Below are 21,574 nucleotides of genomic sequence, written 5' to 3'. Positions count from 1 at the left end.
CTATCACGGTCCTTCAAAAGAAAATAAAATTTAGCTAAAAACTTTTTTTAAGGGTGGAGCAGTGGTTATTACTGTCGCCTCACAGCGAATATGATCTGGGTTCGAACCTTGCCGTGAACTAGAGCCAGTATAGAAGATAATGGATGGATGCTAAACGATTTAACGTTAATAATGTTATATATATATATATATATATATATATATATATATATATATATATATATATTTGTGTGTCTGCTTCAGCTGGATTGTTCATTAGTCGCTGGTGATGTGGAGGTGTATGGAGCTTGGATCGGCGGCTTCTGATTGGCTGATGGACGGCTGGGGGTGGGGTCAAGTGCTCTGTCACTGACACAGCGCTGGCGGAGAACGAACGGCATTGCAGGTAAATCGGGACGCGTTTGTCAACACCATTTTTTCTGCTTTCATTAACATGTGCGAGAAATGAAGCAGACTCGGTAGGACACGGTAACGCCGCGCTAGTCTGAGTTTTTTTGGGGGGTGAAAAAGACGAACGCAGGCTGAAAAACCCCACCGCATTTTGGGCCAGAAGAAGCTGCCGTTGTGTCGCTGCTTTGTGGGCAGCACGCGCTTTTCTTCTCTGAGGAACTTCGAAAGCTGTGTATTTTTTTTTTTTTTTTTTTTAAATCCTGAAACCCAATCTAACAAAGGATGAAATCTGTCAAAAGAGGTAAAGTGAATTTTATACCAGATTTTTATTTTTTCCTTAGCTAGTTTTCGTGCTGGATGGATATTGAAGTTAGAATGAGTGTAGATTTTAAGAAGAATGTGGCTTTGTGTGTGTGTGTGTGTGTGTGTGTGTGTTTGTTTGAATGTGGACGGACGGATGGCTAGCTGAGCAGGCTAAGCTAAGCTAAATTAAGCTAAGCTAAGCTAACTGCCTGCCGCTAAGCTGAGCATGGTGTCCATCTGCTGCTGTCCTAAACAACAGCACAGTTAAAGCGTGTTTTGTCATAATGAGTGTACAGAGTCTCTCAGCGGCCCTGACTAGGAAAATAAAGGACTTTAAAAAAAAAAAAAAAGCTTAATCATGTCTGATATATCAAGACCGATAATTTGCGTGTGCGGTGTTTTGGAAAATATATTTATTTATTTGTTGCACATTTTGTCGCTAGCTGCTCATTAGCACGGCTGAACCAGTGGGGATTTCCACTTTCAGGCTTCTGGAGACTGGACGCTCTTTATAACGGTAACAAACTGCCAGCATTTGTTGCATGCCTGGAAAAGTTTGGCGGCCTCGTGTGTTACAGAGTAGGTTCAAATCCCGAGAATATTACATAGTTATTGGCTCAGATATGTTGGGAGGTGAACTCATTTCTATACGTGTGGAAATATTTGACAGATCAGATCAGATCAGTGCTATCCTCATCTTTCACACACAGCTACAAATCCAGGATCATTGTGTTTATCTCGGAGTTACAGGTTTTATCCGCTTTCAGCAGAAAGTGTGTGTGTGTGTGTGCACGTCAGCAAGGCCAGTCTGGAGTATTTGGAGTATTTTGTCGTCGCCGCAGGCGGCAGCAGCTCAATTTTATTTACAGTCACCGGTTGTTGGATAATAAAGCGAGACTGACGCCTGTCTGTAACGGCTGTAGTTAGCTTTAGCTGTATGTCCAGGGGGAGGGGAGGAGGGTGTCAGCTTTGGAAGGGTAAAGGAGCACTAAAACCCCGTCCTTGCTCGAGATGGATACCACACACACACACACACACACACTAAAGCCCCTCAGTACTTGAGATGGATAGAGCACACACACACACTCCTTTGTTGGGAAAGAACGCAGGAACTGCCACATTTCTGTCTGCTCCTGCAGGCTTCGGGTTTCACTGTGAGACAGAAAAACACAGGAACCATATTTTCTAGCACATTTTCTGCGCCATTGTTCTCCCACTAAACCTTTCTTTCAGTTCAAAAAAATATCATAAAACTCCTCGGGCAAGTCAGTGCTGAGTTCACTGGCACTTTTATTCCCAGGTACTCGCTAAAACATGCCCAAAACTTTTTGAAGTTTAGGTCAGTCAGTCTGAGGAGACTTTTGGTTTGTTTTTTTTTTTGTTCTGCATGTCAACAAGCAGACGCTGAAGAGGACATTTTCCTCCTTTACTGCTAAGATGGTGATTGGACTCGGCTTTCTGTATCCAGCCTTGAAATAGCTTTCTTCACTGAAGAACAAAAGCCTCTCAGATGTTTAAAAACTGCTGTATAAATGCACAATTCTTGCTTTTAAATTTTTTTTTTAGTTTTATTTACACACAGACGAGCGCCGACGCTTTGCTTTGGAGTTTGGGAAAGTGTGGAAAGGTCCAGCTTGTGTGGTGAATGGAGCAGAGAGGAAGCGTAGGGGGATGAAAGGGAGGAAATTAAAGAGTGGATAGATTCACTCCTACTGCTCATCTGAAGAGAACTTGCCTCGACTTAGCTAATCATTATCTCAGCCCTCAGGATGCCTGCTCCAGGCTTTTGTAGGAACCCTTATCTTGTACAATTCGGTACCAAACATCGAGCTAATTTTACGTTTGACAAAATGATTCAGGCTATAAAAAAACCAAGGAAGTCTCATCATCTATAATGAAGTGTCTGTCTACAGATTTATGTTCCTATTTGTCATAGATTTTCTTTGGGATATGATTTCAAAAAAGAAGCACAAAAGATGCAGACTGCCTGAAAACAAAATACAAAGTGTTATTTAACCAAGGACAGCATGCTTTCTGGGACGAGTTACACAGTCATGGTTTCTGATTTAAATAGGAGTCACAGTTGTTTGCCTCAGAATAGAGATGATGATTCTTTGACTTTTCTAAATAGGCTGTATTTATTAAATTCTTACTTTATGATGACCGTGCGGTGGCTACGTTTTCCTAGCAGATGTTTGTGAATGATGTCTCATTTGCGTTTTGAATGACCTATTTGCTGCACATTTGTATGACAATGGCTCAGTCCTGAACAAAATAACTGCTATTTAGTGAAACACTTCTTCTTTTTTTTTTTTTTTAATTATAGTAGTATGTCTGGAGCAGAGTGGGCTGTCCCAAAGTTAAAGGGAAACAAGCAACATTAATTTTGTCTGCTGATAGCACTTTATAAGGGGTGTGTGTGAGAGAGAAAATTAGTCTTGATAAACACACTGCTGAATGCTTCACTGGCGGGTTTTGAGCGAGATTGCATGTGCAGCCATGACTCACTCGCTCAATTTATTTTACGCTTCACTCACAGCTTGGCTTTCTGGCATTGTTTCTACCCCTTTTTTTTCCCCGTGGACTCGCTGCACTTCAGGTCTGTGTGTGAGGTTATCTGGTACATCTATAGTCACTGGTCACAAAGTATAAAGGTATATTTTAGTGCTCTGTTTTATGTAATGGCTGCTTGAGTGCAAGTGCTGCAGAAACAATGCTGTTCTTGATGGGGCACGGAGTAGCTATTTTTAAGATGTCCTGTTTCAGACTGCTGTGGGGGTTTTTTTTTTGTGTGTGTGGGGGGTTATATGGTTAGACATTATATGCCATGATGTAAGCTCATACTTCATGTACCTTTGCCAATAATGTGTGTTTAGGTCTTCAGATTACAATGTTCTTTCTTAAAATGAATCGCCACCAGCCATTCATCCATTGAAATGTAAAGCAGATCTGCTTCAAGGGAGGTCAGGCCTTTGTATGTAGATGCGAATTTGATTCACTGTGTTTTGTCTTGTTTAAACCTGATTATGTAAAGTGTATGTTGTATATGCGTTATGTTTTTAAAAAGGGGGAAGGGAAAAAACGACTAATTTTCCCTGCCATTTTTATGCCACGTGTTTTTTTTGTTTTAGACCAGTAATGCCTACTGTTTGTTACCTTGATTTCCAGTGTGTGAAGAGGAGCACAGTGGAGAGATGGAGTTTTCTGCCATGTCAGACAGCGATCCCTGTGAGGATGAAGCTTATCCACTCAATCTTTCCACTGGTGCCCGTGGAGCTTCTGCTAAGCGTCGCCGCCGGGGGAACCTGCCTAAAGAGTCGGTTCAGATTCTGAGGAGCTGGCTATATGAGCATCGTTTTAACGCCTATCCTTCTGAGCAGGAGAAGCTTAGTCTGTCAGGACAGACTAATCTCTCCATTTCGCAGGTGAGCTTTATAATCTACTTCTCAAGGATCTTGTGTTCGTATTGGTGTCTTGGTACATGTTATTTCCCTAGTATTCCCAGTGTCTTTTAAAACAACAGATAGAGGCATTTAGCAAATGTTACACACCCTGATCTATTTGCAGAAACAGCCCATTTAAAAACATGGTGTGTGTGATCTCGGCCATGTTCTGTCCTTGATTGTGAGTCAGGAGCAGTGGTGGTGTCAGTGTGCAGGAATGCAGGCACTGAGGCCCTTGTATTGTGGCTTTGCATTTTTCCCTCCAAACTCCATTACAGCCAGCTGTTTGGAAACCTGCAATTTGTAGTCTAGGCACAAGAGGGTGCACACATGCCCAAGGCTCTATAATGATAAGCAGAAATGGATTCTGTTCATAGTTGGTTGAGGTGATTGGACAGCAAATCTAAACAGTGATTTACTTTTATCACAAGACCAGAAACAATAGTAATGTGAAAAATGACGCCAAGGAATGTGGGTTGGTTATGTAAGAAGTAGTCATTCTCATTCCAGTGATGACGAGCTGTGAAGTAAGATTTCCCTTGCATTGTGATTGTTTGGTAACCGACTGCTGGGTCCACATGCAAGTCTTATAACTGTAATCATAAGTCTTGTCTGTATTGGTTCTCAGTATCGGCACACAATTTTTAGTTTTGGTGGTTTCTTTGGCTCAGCCTAGTTTGACATGGAACACTGTAAAACATCTGTTTGAGGAGGGACAAATGGTGTGTGCAAACACCTCTGCACCCCCGCTGTAACACGTTTTGTGATTTGCAATTGTTCTCTTCATATTCTCTGGTTTCTGTGATGCCTTGGGGGGGAAAACAAATCTGAATTTTAAAAATCAGCAATAGAAAGTGCCTCTATTTGCCTGCCAGTTCAGAAATCTGTTTCTGACTCAAGCACGTGTGTTTTCTGACTGTGTGTAGAACTGGAGGAACTTCTGATGGGGGAGGGTGTATTTGTGTTCATTTTCATACAAAATTGACTGTCTTTAATGCTATCTTTCAGATCTGTAACTGGTTTATCAATGCACGGCGACGGCTGCTCCCTGACCTGCTTAGGAAGGATGGAAAGGACCCGACTCAGTTCACAATCTCCCGCCGTGCCAGCAAATCAGACAGCCGATCAGTTGGGTCTGCCTCCCCAGACCACTCTACCCCTCCACTGGTCCCTGCATCCCGCCCCTCTGTCATTCGCCCTGCCCCCACATTGGACCTGAGCATGCTAGGTAATACAGCAACTGCCATCTTGACCGGGGCTGGCTGTTTAGTGGGGTCAGGGTTAACAGGCCAAGACTGTGGTGTCCAGACCCTCATGCAGGTGGATACTCGTGGCCTGATCAAGAAAGAAAGTGTGAATGGACCTCCTAGTCTAACTACTATTCCAGGGTCTTCTTCCAGCAGTCCAAGCCTGGGAACGATGAGTCCTACTGTGGTGCTGTTCAACACCCCGCCCCCTACACCCCCAGAGCTCTGCCCACATGACTTCAGCGACCTCAAGCTGCTCGTAGATGCAGCTCTACAGAGAGCAGCGGAGCAAGAAAACCAGAGACAGAAGGAGCAACCTTCAACTAGAGTGCCCTGTTCTGTTCCTGTGTCTGTTTCAGCAGCAGAAGCTCTCATTAGGAAGACAGAGCAGGAAAAGAGCCATGAAAACCTCAACTCCAGCAGCAAACCTGACTCTACTCCAAGCTTGCAGGAGAAGGCCGTTCTCCCCGTCTCTGTGCCTGCGTTAAATGCTTCTGCTCTTCCTGCCAGTGAAGCAGGCGTTAACCTGCCAGTAGGTCCACACAGAGTTGCTGGAGCAGTGAATTTTCAGCCAAAAGATGTGTGGAGCATGCTAAGACCAGCGAGTCCACCTCCAACCAGTGTCTCACACACCTGGAGCTCACAGCACACGCTCCACGCTGTCCGAGAAGCAGTCAACTGAGAAATGAGAGAATCAAAATGGCAGGTGTATGCATTTATGAAGGACAAAAAGCAACAGCTGAGAAAAGGACATTCCACACACCCAAGACGTGAATGCGACACTCCTTTGTTCCAGGTTCTTGTTTGGCCGAGCTTGTCCGTGACACTTTTTTCCCTTTTTTTTTTTTTTTTTTTTGGGGACATGCGAGAAGATGGACAGTTATATGGCCACAATGTCACCCTCTCCTTGACAATCTCCAGTTGTCATGGATGTGATTGGACGGTTGCCAGACGACCAACCAGAAGGTCATGCGACATTTCGCCTGATTGGTTCAGATAATCTGTTTGTATGTCATACACTAAGTTTACCTTTTATTGACACAAAGGATGTGTTTTTAAAGCAGCAAGTCTTTTAAAACTTTTAAAAGACCTTTCTGTCATTTTCACTACATTTATTTTGGGTCCTCTTAACCATTTCAGCACGACGGTTATTGAGAATGTATGATGAGGCTCGACTTAAAAGGGAAGCAAATCTCATGGGCTTACAATCCTGAACAGGGCATTTTCAGGTTTGCCACGAATGGGGAACTTTCCACACAAACCCTGGCAGAGTTGTGATGTTTCTCAGTGTTATGTATCTAACTGATAGGCAAGACATGTATTTTTTTTTTTTTTTGCTTTTAGGACTGCCGTTAGAAGTTACACAAGTGGCCTTGGTCTGTTTTTGCCTTAGATATTTTGGTTAAAGTAGGGGTAGGCGATTATGGCAAAAACATCATATCACAATACTTGATGTTTACTTACACAATACATGATTTTTGGTTTAGCTGAAGTTCAGTTTGAAACGCAGTACACTAGTGAAACAGCACACCCACGTTAATCTCAGAAGAGTGAATTCTGATATGATGTAACATAAGACCGAGCGGATTTTGATGCTGTTCTTGCCTGCATGTTCCAGTGTCCCGGTTTAGGGCTAGATAAGTAGACTATAATGTAGCATGGCTAAATAACGTTGTACATGACTCTTGAATGCTCGTTGTGCACCAGCATGCGATGTTGAATGAAATGCTGGTGGGTTGGATGTCAGTGTGCAAACAGGGACTTGGACTTAATCCTGCTGAGTCTAGGAGCTACACTTTTTTTGGTTTGAAAACCCCTGGCATGCTGCAGCCTTGTTTGTTTGATACCTCATTCCAGTGGCCTGAAACCACTGCAAATGGGACCACGACTTCCAAATATCATCTTTCTTTTCTGTTTTTGTGTGGTCACTCATACATTCTGCACTTTATTTCTAAGTCTGTATGTCGCCAGTACTTCAAAACCTTAAATTTTTTTTGGGGGGGGTATTATTCAAATTTTGTTTTGCCTCCTTGAGCACAGTGTCTGTGGTAAGGTTGTAAGGATGAGGGAGAGGAGATGGATGCTTGGGGAAATTGATTGCACTGCAGAGAGCATAGCTCAGCCTGATCGTTCCTCTGCAGTGACATGGCGTGAGACAGCTGCAGAGCCGCCACTGATTTCCTGAGGGACGCTCCTTCCTATCCCAGACAAGCTTTAAGTTTTGGTTTTTTTTTTTAATTAAATGTGGAGCGTTTATGGCGCTTTAGGGGTGCAAAGTGTTGAGCATTTCCATAGATGTCACAAACTCGTTTGTGTGCGCGTGCACATCAGACAGGCAGATAGTGTGAGAGAGCAGAATTAAGGTATATGTTACATGGATCGATGTGGGGAAAGTGAGAGAAGACACGATCAGTTTTATCTTTCAGATTCACCAGTAGTGTGTTCATATCCTTATTGGCTCATACTATTAGCTTGTTCTTGGATTTAAACTTTATTTCATGAGCTGAGGAATACTGTAAAGCATCTTTCGTAATGCTGGTATAAAAAGGTGCACAGCTGTCTTCACTATAGCAAAGAAGGTGGGTATAATAGCCTTGTTGACATGGGATCAATTTCAGCGCAGGATTGTGTGCCTGTGAATGTGAAAGATCGCTGTATTAGGGTGCTGGCATTTCTTTTAGTTTAAACTTTGGAGCATTATAAGAGGTTTTCTTTTTCTTTCTATTCATGTTTGTTTCTCATTATGTACGTTATTGATTTTATTGTAACTGTTGTCACACCGTTTGTGTGTTACGGTCCACGTTTCTTTCCATGCCCAAGTTCCATGAAACGGTGATGTACCATTTTCATTTTTTTTTTTAACCTTATAGCTTTGTGCCTGAATGAGTTGTAGTCACTGTATTCAATGCACACCGTTCTAGTTTACCTCCAGTGGTGCCATTCTCCCCCTCCAGTTGTTTTATCAGCAGTTAACTTATGTATTTGTGAAAATGCTAAAATTTTGCAGACATCTAAGGGCCCCCCCCTCTCTTTATGGTCACGGTTCTGTTTCAAGTAAGGTGGCATCTAATCATGACTGTGTCCTGTTTTGGAGGTCAGCCCTTATGTTCTGTAATATTGTAAAATTTCTTTTGTTTTCTGCATTGCATTCAGTCTCAGGTTAAGTCAGTCATTCCTCCTTTTAGTATAGATTTTAGCCACTGGTGAGAAAACCAAGAGTATTAGAGATCAGTAATGTGCTTTAGACCAGTGTTTTGACATGCTTGTATGTCCAGCTTTGGTTTTCTGGAAATGAGAAATTGGCATAGACGATAACTAGGTGTTAAGACCAGTGTACCACTACATGAAAAACCACTGTGAGTTTTCTGTTAGTTACTGGGTTCCTGGAACAATAATGGGTACTGGATGTATACGTATATTTTTCAGAGATGCTATATTTTTTCACTTCGGTAGAATGACTGATGTTGATATTCTAGATACCGTGTCTATTTAGTTGAGAAGGGGTCTTGTAGATATAAAGCGCATGTCTATTGGGTCTGGTTTTTATGTATAATACATGTGTAGCTGTCTCTCTCTATATATATGACCAAATACTTTAAAGATGGATATGAATGGTTTTTTGTTTTCTTACATTTCCTATCAGTGTATCAAGTTAAAAAAAAAAAAAAGTATGGACAGTGAACTTGGCATTTGTGCCTTACCTGAGAACAAGAGAATCTTCCCAGCTTTTCTAGAAATCTTTGGACTAGTCTGTGCAATATCTGCCTTAAACTTGTGATGTGTCCTCCTTCCTTTTGTACATTTCAGAGAAATAAAGTACAGTTTTCATACAAGTTGAATGCATGTGTGCGTTACTACAGCACCGGCTTTGCTTATTACTGTGCTTGAGAGGAGTTGATGGTGGGAGAGTATTGGCGTCACCAACTGCTCCATAATAAACAAGAATTGTGAAATGTTTTTATAATAAGAATCAAATTTTATTGAATAGGATAGTAACTGTCTCCCATTAAAAGATGACATTTTAAAATGATGTGCAAGGTTTGCTCATTGGTCTCAAAATGACTCTTAACACGGCATGCTGTTGTAGGAAAGTAATCAAAAAATTGGGTGATTGTGTTACGATATGAAAGTGATTTCTTCCTCTTATACAACAGCAATTTGTCAAGTTAATTTTGTTACCCAATGTACTTGTTTTAAATTTAGGGATCCAAGCACTCCTTTTAACTCTCTTGACGTCAAGACAAAAAAAAAAAATCCCCTTGTTAAACTTAAAGGCATCGCCTTGCTTCCGACTGTTTAAAGTGCTGACACTGGAGACTCTTTCAGATATGTTACATAACCATCTTATTTTTGGGCATCTTGGTGTCCGTTTAAGGGAAATGCTTAAACACGCTTGATGCGTTTAATAAAATTTGGGTTCAGTAAAGAAGGCATAAACCCTGGACAGATGTTGGGTGCAGAAAGTGAGGGAACTGTGCAGGCTTTTTTTTTTTTTTAAGCTTTTGGTCACCCGAAAGAGCTACAATTTTCCCTGAAAGATAATGCCACAATTCCTTCTTTAAAAAAAAAAAAGCCAGTGTTTTCTCTGTTTAATCTGACCATATTCCAATGATTTCCCTCTGAACTATGAAACGATGTTGCACAACAATCTTTTGTTGACTTCATATTAGCTGAACTTCACAGTAACCAACAAACTATTTGAACGTCTGCAGAATAAAAAGAGCTCTGTGCATGATAATTCTTTAAGGCGCATGGGCATGTGGAGGGGGGGAAAGAGGTATAGCGTTCTCACAACTGAATCTACACAAGTGCAAGTAGACTATAATTAAAAGTAATTATTTTTGTGGTTATAGTGTAACACAATTGTGTTGTGTGCTTTTTACTTTACAATAATGCATAGTTTGTTTTTGTTCTCCCTTTATGGACACATTATTGCTGTAAGTAAAATGCACTCTGCTGCCAGGTTAAGAGTCTCTCAGGTTTTACATGTCATCCTTGTCCTTAGCTCCATGTTTAAGGATGCGAGTGAATTCGGCGTAGTTGAAATTGCCTTTCTTGTCAATGGGAGCCTCTCGGAATAGCTCATCCACTTCCTCATCGGTGAAACGATCCCCCATAGTGGTCAACAGCTCTCTCAGGTGATCTTCGTGAATCACACCTGCCCAGGAAAAGTGAAGGCATTCGCATTGCAGTGGGAGAACACTTCAACATGGGTGAAATGAAATTCACGTTCAAGGATGTGAGAAATTTACTAATGCTCTGTAAAACATTTAAAGGCCTGTTAAATTCCTCAATATTTAAGTACGTATCATACAAAATTTTACAGTAGGAATATGTATTTTACTTGGAAATAAGTAACCATGGCAATTTTTTTTTTCAAAGAAATTATAATGTTCAATCATTATACAGAGTTGCTTGTTTTTTTTTTTTAAGATACTAAATAAAACTCTGGGCTGAGAGTGTGGTGTTTTGCTGCCAGAATCCCCAAAACTTTTTTTTTTTAAATTTATTATAGAATTACTTTTCCAACCATTCCTAATTAGTGTAAAGGTTATGAAATGCAGTGTTTGGCTTACCAGATCCTTCCTCATCAAAGCAGGCGAAGGCATTCCTGATCACATCCTCAGGGTCTGTTCCATTCAGACGTTCCCCGAACATGGTGAGGAACATGGTGAAGTTGATGGGACCTGGAGCTTCACTCATCATGCCCTCTAGGTAGTCATCAGACGGGTTTTTACCTGCACACATTTAAGACCAAAGCAGTGCTTGTGAAATGGTCAGTTTATTAAATATAATCCTGAACAAATAATGTAATCCCACAAGCAACTAAAATGAGTCATGTTATTGTAGACTAAAAATACACACTTGTATATAATTATTTACAAATCATTGTTTTCAGTTTTAATTTCAACAGACTCTTCCAACTTTTTCTGGTTTGGGGTTTTATATCTACACTGATCAGCCACAACATTATGACCACTGACAGGTGAAGTGAATAACATTTATCTCATTACAATGGAACCTGTCAAGGGGTGGGATATATCAGGCAGCAAGAGAACAGTCAGTTCTTGAAGTTGACGTGTTGGAAGCAGGAAAAATGGGCAAGCGTAAGAACCTGAGCGAATCTGACCAGGGCTAAATTGTGATGGCGAGATGATTGGATCTGAGCATCTCCAAAATGGCACATCCTGTGGCGTGTTCCCGGTATGCAGTGGTTAGTACCTACCAAAAGTGGTCCAAGGAAGGACAACCGGTGAACTGGCAACAGGGTCATGGGTGTCGAAGGTTCACTGATTTGCATGAGGCACGAAGGGTAGCCTATATGGTCCAGTCCCATAGGAGAGCTACTGTAGCACAAACTGCTGAAAAAGTTAATGCTGGCTAAAACAGAAAAGTGTTAGTATTAACTTTTTCAGCAGTTTCAAAACTGAAAACAATGATTTGTAAATAATCTTTGACCCATATTGCACTCAAAGCAACAGAACAGCACATTGATGTTTTACATCATGATTTTTTTTTCCCAAAATAACATTTCCATTTTGATTTTTGCAACATATTTCAAAAAAGGTTAGAACAGTAAAGCATTTGCCACTTTGTAATGTTGCTATTCCTTCTCACAACACCTAAAAGATGTTTAAGGACTGAAGACGCTAAGTGATGAAGTGTTTCAGGTGGGTTTTTTTGTCCCATTCTTCCTGCAAACAGGTCTTAAGGTGTGCAACAGTACGGGGACGTTCATGTCATTTTTTGTTTCAAAATTTACCACATGTTCTCCAGAGGGGACAGGCACCCTCTTCTTCCACAGCCATGCCTTTGTAATGTGTGCAGAATGTGGTTTTGCATGGTCTTGCCATCAAATTAGTGTAAGTTACCTTTACCAAGGGCACTGACACAACCCCATACCATGACAGACCCTGGCTTTTGGACTTGTTGCTGGCAACAGTCTGGTTGGTCCTTTGCATCTTTGGTCTGGAGCACGCAGCATCCATTTCTTACAAAAAAGGGGGGAAAAAGCTGGAATACTGATTCATCTGACTATAATACACATTTCCACTGTGTGATGGTCCATCCGAGATGCCTCTGAGCGCAGGGAAGTCGACGGTGCTCTTGGACGCAGTTAGCATAAGGCTTCCTTTTTGCACAGTAAATTTTTAACTGGTATTTGTGGATGACAAAAGGTCTGCCAAAGCAATCCCAAGCCCATGTGGCTATATCAGCTATAGATGAATGATGGTTCTTGAAGCACTGTTGTCGGAGAGCACGGGTGTTCAGCTTAGGCTCGTGCCCTTGCCCTTTATACACTGATATTCCTCCAGATTCCGTGAATCATTTAACGAGATTATGTACCATTTAGGGTGAAATATCCAAATCCCTTCATATCTTTCTTTGAGGAACATTGTATTTCAGTAATCTCAGGCATTTGTTGACAAACTGGAGATCCTCAGCTCATCTTTGCTCCTCAAAGACTAGGCCTTTCCTGGATACTGATTTTGTACCAAATCACGATTACAATCACCTGTTTCAAATCACATCATTAATTCATTGTTTTACCTCATTACTTGCCCTAATTTGCCCTCATCCCAACTTTTTTGGAAAGTGTTGCAGGCCTGACAGGAAGGAATTGATTTATATTAACAAGTGAAATGAAGTTGACCAGACAAAAACATGAAATATCTTGGGTTCATACTGTCTGTAATGAAATACAAGTCAATTTAGAAATCACTGCTTTCTTTTTTTAATTTGCATTTTCCATACCATCCCAACTTTTTCTGATTTGGGGTTGTATGTACAGTGCCAGTCAAATGTTTGGACACGCCTACTCATTCATAGGTTTTTTTGTATTTTTCATTATTTTCAAAATTGTAGAACAATCCTGAAGACATCAAAATTATGAAAGAACATACATGGAATTATGGAGTAAACAAAGTGTTAACAAAAAACATATGTTTCATATTTTAGATTACTCAAAGTAGCCAGCGTTTACCCTGACGACGCTTTGTGCACTATTGGCATTATCTTAACCAGCTTCATGAGGTCGTCACCTGGAATGATTTTCAATTAACAGGTGCCTCGTCAAAAGTTAATCAGTGCAATTTCTTGCCTTCTTAATGTGTTTGAGATCAAACAGTAAATAATAAAAATACAGTAAATAGCCTGATTCCACAACTGTAGTAATCTATATTATGTCAAAAACCGCTCAACTAAGTAAAGAGAAATGACATCCATCATTACTTTAAGGCATGAAGTGTCTTTTAATTAATAAAAATAAAGAAAAAAAACATGGAAAAAAATAATTAGAACTGAAAGTTTTTGGCACATGCCAAAAATGCTGTAAAACAAAGATGGCATCAAAAATAATGAAACAAAACATGTTTCTACATTTAAAAAGATACGATAAAGAGCAGTAAACAGTAATAAATATTTGGTGTGGTGTGTGTTTGTATGTATATATGTGTGTATATGTGTATGCGCGCGCAGTTATATAAGGAAATTAGCGAGTAAGTTTTGCTGAGCATCCTGCAGAACCAGCCACATTGGCTTCTTATTTTTGCAGCAAAATCCAGCAACCTTCACTACGGTTTTTGTCTGAAAAGTTGTCTCTTCCACTATATTCTGCTTTCTTTACAGACATTCAAATATTTTTTTGTAACATTGATTTCATGCAGGAAAACTAATGTTTGGAAATCTAAAATGTTTTTGTACAGACTCAATAATGTAGAAATCATACAACATAAAATCTATAATAAAGTTTGTACTTAAATAGTACAGCCCTGTATATTTAAACACACACTGTAATTCTACCCATAATGGCTTTTATTTATTTATTTAATTAATTTAAAAAAATTTTTCCACTGACATACCCAAGGAGGCTAACATGTCATGTAGATCCTCCTTGTCAATGAATCCGTCCCTGTTCTGGTCAATCATATTGAAGGCCTCCTTGAACTCCTGGATCTGCGACTGGTCGAACATAGCAAACACATTGGACGTGGCCCTCTGTGGCCTCTTCTTTGTGGACTTTCCTTTGGCACGTTTGCTGGACATGATGGCGTCTGACTGAACCTGGGGATGAGTTAAAGCTGTAACTGACAATATAAAGTCAAACACTGGCGCGTCTGCTTGTTTCTAAGTCTAGTTTTATGTACAGTTATTTCTGGAAAAATCCACCCTGAACAACTTGCATATTAACATGTGATCTTCAATGGTGTCCCAGATTTATTTTAGAATGAAATTCACAGTTGACTTTTTTAGTTGAAACACCTTTCATTGACGTATTGATCAATTTTCACTTTGGTTAAAGATGTCCTATATTACCATCAATGCCATTTGACTACCTGCTGATTGTGGTACCAGTGAGAATTAGCCCTCACTTCATGTCTACCGAAAGAGCCAGTAAATGATGCGTGAGAAAAGAAGCTCTTGCCTTTTTTTAGGTGCAAACAGCGAACCCTGCCCATTATCCCTTATGTTTGAAGTTGTTGGAAATATTATTTGATTAATCACCAGTGTAACTGCATTAGCAATGTCCCCCTGTGTCTTCTACATGGCACACAACTACCACCTTCCCACAACAAAAACAGAGCATCAACCAAGATACTATCACCAAAATCGTGACATATATTTCAATATAAATGGTGGAGGTTCCTTTAATGATCCATATTGCAGTATTGCATTTATGATTGAGGGGATCATGAGAAAGGAAACATGAGGGTGGTGTCATCCTGCCACACTGAGGCATCTGGCTCGCTCTGATTGCCGACTCGTGTAGCCGTGGCATAATACAAAAAGCCAGGAAAGCTGACATGCAGCCACAGTTCTTGGCCACATTTGAGGAAGTTAAGATGCCTGTTACTTCTTCAAGCATGTAACCAGGTCAAGCCTGATCTGGATATCACGGTGTGTATATGCATACAGGTACTCCAATAACTATATGCTTGATTTCACTTGAGCAGAGAAACTATTTTACGTTTTTCCTCAATAAAGACACACCCTGGTTTGAAGCTCAGTTTTCCTTTGTATATGAACTAGCCATGATGTTTTTAAAAAATTATGGTTTGTTTGGTTTGGTTTTGTGTGCCTGCCTGTTCTCGTCTTAGTCTACCTATGACCGTCTCACAATATTTAGGTTGGGTGTTAGCAATCAGCCAATACATGAAGTTTGCAGACTCAACAGAAAAAAGAAAAAAAAAGTCCCTGCGTACCTACATTAGTCATTATATACTGTGTGCATTGCTCTAACCATGTACTACACAGTCACATTCTCTAACTCTCTCACAACTACAATGCTCCTTTGTATCTTCTGAACTTCTCTTCCCTCTCCCCTGTGAGACCTCATTTCCTGTGTGAATTTCAGTCCAAGGATCATGTTTCAGCTTCACGCGACAAAAATAACTCCTCACCGAATCAATACTGCAACAATATGCACAGAGCAGCGCTGCCTTTCAGGGTTCCTATGCTTTGCTGTGCTGTACTGTAAGCTGTAATGAAGTGCACGTCATGTTGTTAGCAATCTACCAGCTTCGAGTCTGTCCTATTACACATGCTGATGTCCTTGTTTTAATTTGGATATAGTCACAGCATGTCATACAATTCTTTGAGGTAGGGGTGAGCTAGCAATGACTCATAATATAAGAGAAGGCCATGAGCTATACTTAGGATAATACAGTGACTAGCACACTGTGGATGCAGTCATTTCTTTTTATGCTGATCGGTATGTGGTAAATAAGATCAGCAAATACTTCGCATAGGCATTAACAATTAAAGTTAACATGATATGGTCCAAACTAGGAATCGTGCATTCTTTTTCTTTTCCAAACGTTCATGAGCAGACTTCATTTCATAAAGTCTGTCTGTCTGTCTATCAACTGCTGAATAAAATATTTACATTTACAAATCCTTGTAAATGGGCGGCATGGTGGTGTAGTGGTTAGCGCTGTCGCCTCACAGCAAGAAGGTCCGGGTTCGAGCCCCGTGGCCAGCGAGGGCCTTTCTGTGTGGAGTTTGCATGTTCTCCCCGTGTCCGCGTGGGTTTCCTCCGGGTGCTCCGGTTTCCCCCACAGTCCAAAGACATGCAGGTTAGGTTAACTGGTGACTCTAAATTGACCGTAGGTGTGAATGTGAGTGTGAATGGTTGTCTGTGTCTATGTGTCAGCCCTGTGATGACCTGGCGACTTGTCCAGGGTGTACCCCGCCTTTCGCCCGTAGTCAGCTGGGATAGGCTCCAGCTTGCCTGCGACCCTGTAGGACAGGATAAAGCGGCTAGAGATAATGAGATGAGATGAGAAATCCTTGTAAATGCCAAGTGGACATAAGTCTCAGGCAATGTGCAAAATTTCCTGTGATATTCACAAGTGTCTTTGTTTTTTTTTTTTTAAATGTTATAGTGGTGGCAGCTGCTTTGCAACAACTGCTTTTTAAATCCCATGTTTCTACTACTCGCTTAAAAATAGACACACTCTCCATGTCGCTGGTTTTTCCTATCATAACGTGTAGACTGTTTTTATACCATTACACAATCCAGCTCACTTCATATCCCAGTTTGTTGGTGTGTGTGTGTGTGTGTGTGTGTGTTTTGGGGGAAATCTCAGATGAATCTGCAAATAATCCCATTTAAAATAAAAGTTTAAAACGAGTGAAACGACAACTCAAAATGTCTGTATCCTTTTCCATTTTACACAGTCACAGTAATCCTACTGAGACCTCCACAACTTCTAAAGACCGCACTTAACTCTTTCGTATCAAAGCTCCTCGTCTTGACAAAATTCTAAATTGTATTATTATGTGTACGTAGATGAAGTTAAACCACTTAATGCTTCAGCTTTGCCAGTATGCTTTTTATCTAAACAACGTTTTATTTTTGTCAGTAGACGCTCCAAACCATTTCTTTTATTCTCTTTGTAGTTAATAAGTGTTTTGTTCTGGGAAATTGCTCCTTCGCTCTCTTCTTTCAACCTCAGGCCTCTCCACATAGTCTTACAACACACAAGACCACTTTTGTCTTAACCTCTGACCCCAGATAACAGAAGCAAGATTAGAAACAACATTCTTCAGGCTACACTGCCTGCGGGTTACAGCCAAATTCCCTCACAATGGCACTAAAAACAAACATCGTCACAGTAGGAGACAGGCAGTGAGGAATCAGTCAGTCTACTTAAAAGCATATTTAGGAACAGCTGTGTCTTCTGCAGATTTTATTACTGATAGCTGTTTAATGATCTCACTGCATCTTAATGTTATTACGACCAGTCTATTACTGTTATGAACAATCCCACACTCTTACACTCTGGGACACACATTCAGAGGCAAATTTCAGTTCGGAACTGTGATGTTAACTGTAATTGACCCCAGACCAGCTTTCTCTATACATAGAACATACATCAACATCTCCATCTATCTATTCACTACAGCCAACAGCAGCAACAGACAGTGCAGAGCCACACATACCAAAGCTCAACACCACTGAACACAGCCTTTACTATCTAGCTGTATTAATAAAATCGAAAAAAAAGAAAGAAAAAAAACCCCTTCCTGCTCACCTTGGCTTCAGGTGATGAAGTGAACGGCCGATTAAGCTTTGTCTGTGAGAGAGAGGGATGGAGGCAGTAACTCTGTACAAAAGTTTGTTTAAAGCATCAGTTTAGTAATTCACCCCTCCCATTTATCTCCTGACCTATCAGGGGTCCTGGTTTACCCATAAGGGGCAGGGCCCAAGCAGGGATTTAGCCATATAAGGGAAAAGAATGTGCAGCTGCGGCCTGCCCCTTGGCCTGAACCCTGCAGAATGGGATACTCACAGGAATGGGGCCGAAATGACAGAAACACAGATAAGGAAGTCTGCCTTATTTAGAAAAGAAAAAAAACCCACAAGTGTGTGTGTGTGTGTGAGGACAGAGGATGGACAACGAAGATATTAAAGGTTATATACTACAGTTTATATCTCAGAACCACACAGCCGAAACACGCCTTAAAAAGGAAGAGGTTGTACACATATGAGCATGAATGTATGGAAGTAATGTTTTCACTAATCCCTACAGCCCCGTCCTCTTTCTGTCTGAATAACTTGTTGAGGCCCAATAATACTTTCGTGGTTTTTTTGCACCTTTTTTTCTTCACATTGAGGTTTTTTGCAATGGCTTAAGATTCAGTCTTAGTATCTTGTTATCTGATACTAACACAGTGAAGAGAGACAGCACCAGTATAACAATGAAAGTGTAAAAGAGTCAGAAAGAATGGGATACAGTTTATAAGATGTGCTGCTTGATGTTTGAACAGCATGACATTATTGAAGGGATTAAAGAGTTGTCTGAAAGGCAAAGAGACAAAATGACCGAAAGAAACAGGCTGGATTCACAGGTGATGCTTTTTGGAAGTGAAACAAAATTCACAACTGGACACTTGGACAGAATGGTCCTGTAAATGGAGGTGTGTAAAAAGGAACGAAGAGGAATACATTTTAAATAACACGTTATATTCAATGAATAATTAGATTATACCAATATACGAATTAAAATATACAACATTCAAGTACACCCGTGTGTGTGTGTGCGCACGTGTTTTTATATATTACTGAGGACCAAATGTCCCCACAAAAATAGTAAAATCTGATGATTTCGACATTGTGGGGACATTCGGATGGTCCCCACAAGGAAACTGCTGTTGTGTTAGTCTCATCTCATCTCGTTATCTCTAGCCGCTTTATCCTGTTCTACAGGGTCGCAGGCAAGCTGGAGCCTATCCCAGCTGACTACGGGCGAAAGGCGGGGTACACCCTGGACAAGTCGCCAGGTCATCACAGGGCTGACACATAGACACAGACAACCATTCACACTCACATTCACACCTACGCTCAATTTAGGCTACGTTTACATTACGTCGAATCAGCGGATCATCAGATTAACGTTCTTAAAACGATTCGCGTTTACACTAAAACCGTTAGCCGTGCACACAGCAACACCAATACGCGGATACGCTCGGCTCCGCAGGCATCCTGCGCTCCAAATCACTCCGCCCTGAACAGCGAGTGCCCTCTGGAGGGTGCGCACTCCGGCCCTGCGCAGCTCACAGAGCGCGCGAGTGAAGTGAACAAGCCACGATTCGGGACTGAGCCGCTGTGTGTGAGATCCCAGCGCATATCACTTATTACTTGCAAGTGGAAGGATGGCAAGCCTAAAGACAATCATAACTACACAATGGGCAGTATTTGCATCAGTATTTGCAGTATTTTCATACTTTTATACTCTTTAATGAAAGGTGATACAAGGCGGAAGTCTGCGCCGTTTTTCAGCAGTCGCGTCACATGACCAACGCCAGCGAATCAGGAAGGTGGATGTCACAGTGACGTTGTCCAATGAGACACCAGCTAGAGCTCAGCACAGCGTATTCGCGTATTCTCAATGTTTACACAGCACCGGAGCTGATACGATCTAGATTGAATACGTGGACGCTGGCGGATTCCCGTTTCCCCGCTTTTTCAGGGGGGTTAATGTAAACGGACAGTGCATCCGCGAAGAAAACGAGACAGATACGGTCTAGTGTAAACGTAGCCTTAGAGTCACCAGTTAACCTAACCTGCATGTCTTTGGACTGTGGGGGAAACCGGAGCACCCGGAGGAAACCCACGCGGACACGGGGAGAACATGCAAACTCCACACAGAAAGGCCCTCGCCGGCCACGGGGCTCGAACCCGGACCTTCTTGCTGTGAGGCGACAGTGCTAACCACGACACCACCGTGCCGCCCTGTTGTGTTAGTTTATTTTTTAAAACAAAATTGAAAAACAAAAAATTAAAAGAGCCAAAAACTTTCCTTTTCATTACTGAGGTTAGGGTTAGGTTTGGGTGCGGGTACAGCATTAATTAACTGCAATAATAATTATGTCAATGGAAGGTCCTCACAAGGATAGTGAGACAAACGTGTGTGTGTGTGTGTGTGTGTAAGGATGTTGTAAATGGGATGGATTGAGTTTCCATTTCACTTTATTAACAGTTAGTTCCAGTACACTAATTTGATTGGACAGGCGGCGTTCTAACAGAGCTGATATTTACTAGAGTGGTGGCTACAATTATCGACACCTTAATGATCTTTTGGCCGTTGCAAAAGTAGAAGACTTTCAATACATAAATTGTGCATGAATAATTACTCAAAGTGCCACTGGAAAAAAATAAGTTGATTCCCGATTACTTAGCATATCAGATCACGTGACACCATTCCACAATTATTGACACCTTTGTGCGTCGTGGCTCAGGTGGCTAAGGTGCCATACCATAAATCCAGGGACCCGGGTTTGATTCCGACCCGAGGTCATTTCCCACTCCCTCCCCATCTCTCTCTCCCACTCATTTCCTGTCCTGTCTCTACACTGTCCTATCCAATAAAGGTGAAAAAAAGCCCAAAAATATATATATATATTTTCTGAATGGAATAGAAAAATCTGAATATTTCAAGCATGTAATGTTTTATATGCTAGGAATTTATTTCTGGTCGAATTCTATTTATTGCAATAGGATTCCAAATACTCTATAAACATTCCATTCTGTTATGAATCAGAAAAAAATCACAGAACTTTTTTTTTTTAAAGTACTTCATTTACTTCAACAATGTTACACAAAGATCGATACATAAACATTGTAAATGTTACGTAATTCCACAGGGTGTCGATAATGGTGGACACTGGCAAAAGTGATCACTATTATGACACCTCACGTGACTTCTCAAATGCGCATTTAGATACAAAATGGTGACTGTCATATGAAAGAGTAAGAAACAAAGTAGGTTTTGACAAGGAGATCATGAAATATCAGTGAACTTGATAAGTAAAAACATGTCCATGATCTTTCCACCATGCTTACCTGCGATGAGAATGTCCGGGTTTTCCTTTAGCTGTCAGTGAGTCTGTCTGTGCGTTGGCATGGTAACATGTAACATTCTCTGCAGCTGTAGCTTCTTTGGGAACAATTTTCAGTGATGAAGCAAAACAATAAACAAAACATTGAAATAATATTGGCTGGCTTTTTTTTCATGGTATTTCAGATATATTCCATTCAGCTAGCATGATATTGAACGAGTCGAAGATGAGCTAGCTGAATGAAATATATCTGATATACCATGAAAAAAAGCCAGCAAATATTATCATCCATCCATCCATTATCTGTCACTGCTTATCCTGTTTTACAGGGTCGCAGGCAAGCTGGAG

At 41.0% G+C, this 21,574-nt stretch overlaps 2 protein-coding genes across 3 annotated transcripts; one reads left to right on the top strand and one right to left on the bottom strand.

Annotated features, from left to right (window-relative positions):
* The first annotated feature begins 369 nt into the window (after positions 1–369).
* Positions 370–9,216, top strand: LOC132885154 (homeobox protein TGIF2). Of its 2 annotated transcripts, none has more exons than XM_060919499.1 (3): positions 370–385; positions 3,862–4,118; positions 5,145–9,216. In XM_060919499.1, the coding sequence occupies exons 2-3, from the start codon at positions 3,888–3,890 to the stop codon at positions 6,063–6,065; spliced, it is 1,152 nt and encodes a 383-aa protein (XP_060775482.1). In that variant the 5' UTR covers positions 370–385; positions 3,862–3,887; the 3' UTR covers positions 6,066–9,216. The 2 variants fall into 2 exon arrangements, with proteins under 2 accessions (XP_060775482.1, XP_060775481.1); XM_060919498.1 differs by having other exon boundaries at positions 370–691.
* Positions 9,217–9,338: 122 nt separating this feature from the next.
* Positions 9,339–18,013, bottom strand: myl9b (myosin, light chain 9b, regulatory). Its single transcript, XM_060919500.1, has 4 exons — positions 17,920–18,013; positions 14,245–14,446; positions 10,960–11,121; positions 9,339–10,541 (listed from the first exon to the last, which is right to left on the bottom strand). Exons 2-4 carry the CDS (start codon positions 14,426–14,428, stop codon positions 10,366–10,368), a joined length of 522 nt encoding a protein of 173 aa, XP_060775483.1. The 5' UTR covers positions 14,429–14,446; positions 17,920–18,013; the 3' UTR covers positions 9,339–10,365.
* Between the last annotated feature and the right edge of the window lie 3,561 nt (positions 18,014–21,574).

The sequence above is a fragment of the Neoarius graeffei genome, chromosome 4 (genome assembly GCF_027579695.1).
Source record: "Neoarius graeffei isolate fNeoGra1 chromosome 4, fNeoGra1.pri, whole genome shotgun sequence".
Lineage (NCBI taxonomy): Eukaryota > Metazoa > Chordata > Actinopteri > Siluriformes > Ariidae > Neoarius > Neoarius graeffei.
This window is presented reverse-complemented; position numbering and strand designations above follow the sequence as displayed.